The sequence below is a fragment of the Lipotes vexillifer genome, unplaced genomic scaffold (assembly GCF_000442215.2).
Source record: "Lipotes vexillifer unplaced genomic scaffold, Lipotes_vexillifer_v1.1 scaffold769, whole genome shotgun sequence".
Taxonomy (NCBI): domain Eukaryota; kingdom Metazoa; phylum Chordata; class Mammalia; order Artiodactyla; family Lipotidae; genus Lipotes; species Lipotes vexillifer.
Genome location: NW_006790073.1, coordinates 759649 through 762515, shown reverse-complemented (window position 1 = coordinate 762515; position 2867 = coordinate 759649). Strand labels below are relative to the sequence as shown.

The 2867-nt window shown below is 34.9% G+C and overlaps 1 protein-coding gene across 1 annotated transcript in view; it reads left to right on the top strand.

The window, feature by feature from the left end:
• Nucleotides 1–1540: 1540 nt before the first annotated feature.
• The window catches only part of LOC103076742 (protein transport protein Sec24B-like), a gene marked incomplete at its 5' end in the record, with an annotated part of 11856 nt that continues 10529 nt past the window's right edge, over nucleotides 1541–2867 (top strand). Inside the window, 2 exons of the mRNA XM_007463232.1 lie at nucleotides 1541–1716; nucleotides 2332–2469. Of these exons, the coding sequence (XP_007463294.1) occupies nucleotides 1541–1716; nucleotides 2332–2469 (314 nt within the window). The remainder of the gene's footprint in view (nucleotides 1717–2331; nucleotides 2470–2867) is intronic.

The following is a 2867-nucleotide window of genomic DNA, read 5'->3' as shown; positions in this document are numbered from 1 at the left end:
CCATGGCCGCTGAGCCTGCACGTCCAGAGCCTGTGCTCCGCAACGGGAGAGGCCACAACAGTGTGAGGCCTGCATAATGCAAAAAAAAAAAAAAAAAGTATATGTTTTACATTTTCATTTGCAACAGTGTGAATTGGACTGTTCTTATATTTCTTATTAATTCTTTAGTTTAAAAATGATGTGTGGGATTCATAATCACTAATAACTGGTAACAACTCAAATGTTTTTCAAATGGTGAACGCGTGAACAAATTATGGTACATCCGTATAATGGAATATAACTCGGCAATAAAAAGGAATGAACTGTTGATATGTGAATGGGCATGACTCTCAAAGGCATTATGCTAAGTGAAAGAAGCTAGACTCAAAAGACTACATACATATGATTCCATTTATATGACATTCTGGAAAAGTGAGAATTATAGGAATGAAGAATAGATAGTGATTATCAGGGTTGGTAGCAGGGAGAGGATTTCACTACAAAGGGGCAGCCGCAGGGGATACTTTTAGAATGATGGATCTTGATTGTGGCAGTGATTACATGGCTATGCATTTGACATACATATATGACACTCTGAAAAGTAAATTTTACTATATGTAAGTTTAAAAAACTCCTTTGGAGAATTAGTATAACACAGTGTTTTGTTTTTAATGAAGGTAAAATGAACCTTATTATTTTCCATGTAGTCCTGGAGAAAGAAAAACATTATTACTCATTTTGGGAAAAAGTTTAATAACATTTACTAAGGATCCCAATATTTTAATTATCATTTTTATCCTATATTTCAAATTAATTATACTATAACTGTTTTTCAATAATTGTTTTATTTTTAATATTTGGGCATTTGTATCTCTGTTTTACTAAAATATGTACCTGGAGGAAAATAAGTTCCACACTGATATCTGGCTCTTCATTGTCTATATTTAGGGAACCTGTGTTTAGTTTGCCCTCTTTTTTTGTTGACCAAGGAATGCTTTGACAGAGAAGGTATTAGAGGATCTTAAGGGATAATTCAGATTGCAGAACTTGCATTGTTTATGCAGAAAAGAATGATGCTTTATACACGTGACTTCTGTTTGAGTAATGAAAAGATACCCGGAGCTTTCTCAGAAGTAGATGGATCGTACATCTTCTCTAATATCAATAGCAATTAAGTGTTTTTAGACTTAAAAAGATTAAAACAAAAAGGTCCAAAACAGTCTAGATTTGTTCTGATTGTCAGATTTCTTCAGATTTAGTTCCAAAATTGTCTAATGAGCAGTTTGTTTGTTTTTTTTTAATAGCTGCACCGCACGGCATATACATGATCTTAGCTACCCAGCCAGAGGTTGAACCCACACCCCCTGCAGTGGAAGTCTTAACCACTGGACTGCTAGGGAAGTGCCCAGATGCTTTTAAATTGAGGGAACAAGTGAAATGTATTTTTCTAACCTAAAAATGGAATTTTTGTTGCTCTCTTAAATATTGCATGTAAACTGTATCTCATAGTATTCATTGGCATCTAATGATTAAATTCTTTTTCATTTTGGTTGCTTTATAGCTGTGGATCGATCAATTTCATCAAGTCTATCAGATGCAAGAGATGCCTTAGTGAACGCTGTGGTGGATTCATTATCTGCATACGGCTCAACTGTCTCAAATTTACAGCACTCTGGGTTGGTAGCACCCAGCTCCCTCAAGTTGTTTCCTCTCTATGTTTTGGCCCTTCTCAAACAGGTAGTTCTCTATATACTGTTAGATTTAATAAAGTCTTTTGAAATTCTTGATACATAGGTGAAAAATGAAACCTAGGTTTTCTGAGGGGTTTTAAATATTTGATTAGCCAATTATGCAGCTTAGCATTGGAAAAGTTTTGAACAGGAAAAGGTGAGTGGGAATGACGGTATACAAATACATGATGAGTCTCATACAGCCATATGCTCTCAGTGTAACATGTGGGAGCAGCTTGAATAATGGTGTGCGTGTAGCGCACTCGTAGTGTGTGCTCCTGGAAAGAGACTTGAAGGAAAGGATCTACTGTTCATTGAACATCTTCCCAAGTCTTAGGCACCACAATAAGGTGTTATATATACATCATCTTATTTAATCCTTACGGCAGCCTAGAGAGGTGTGTATTATTTTCCCTGTTTTTCTTATGATGACAGTATAGCTTTGAGAAGCTGAGTTACTTGCTCACATACCTACCGATTGAATGTCAGAGATGAAAATTGAATCCAGCCCTGTCTGCTTTGAAGGCTGTGCTTTTTCCATGACTGATGGTATATATTTGTTTTAATATTTGTCCACTATATTTATGTTTTACTGAAAAATGTGTATCATTTTTCCATGTAGAAAGCATTTAGAACTGGTACAAGCACACGCCTGGATGATCGTGTATATGCCATGTGTCAGATAAAGTGTCAGCCACTTGTTCATCTAATGAAAATGATTCATCCCAACCTATACAGGATAGACAGACTGACAGATGAGGTATGATTTTTTTTTCAATGTGTTTGAAATTTTTTAATTTAAATTTATTTGGGTGTCTTGATTCTACAGCTAAGGTAGTAATGTATTATTAACAATTTCTTCCATCTGTTTTTCCCCTGTGGTAATAATACATTAAATAAGGACACTAACTATGGATTTGATTGGGCAATAGGACTATTAGATACTGTCATAGTTACAGAGTTTTCAAAAATAGTTTCATATGGGAAGTAATTCACCTTTGGGTTTGCTTACATTTACTGCAAAGGTATGCTACAGAGTGGGCAGTTTCATCTATATTTTGAAGATATTGACCGTTTCTGATGTGATCAGAGTGAAACTTTGCTTATATTATTGTAAACCAAATCTGGTATCCAACAGTATTTTTTTTTTTTTTTTTT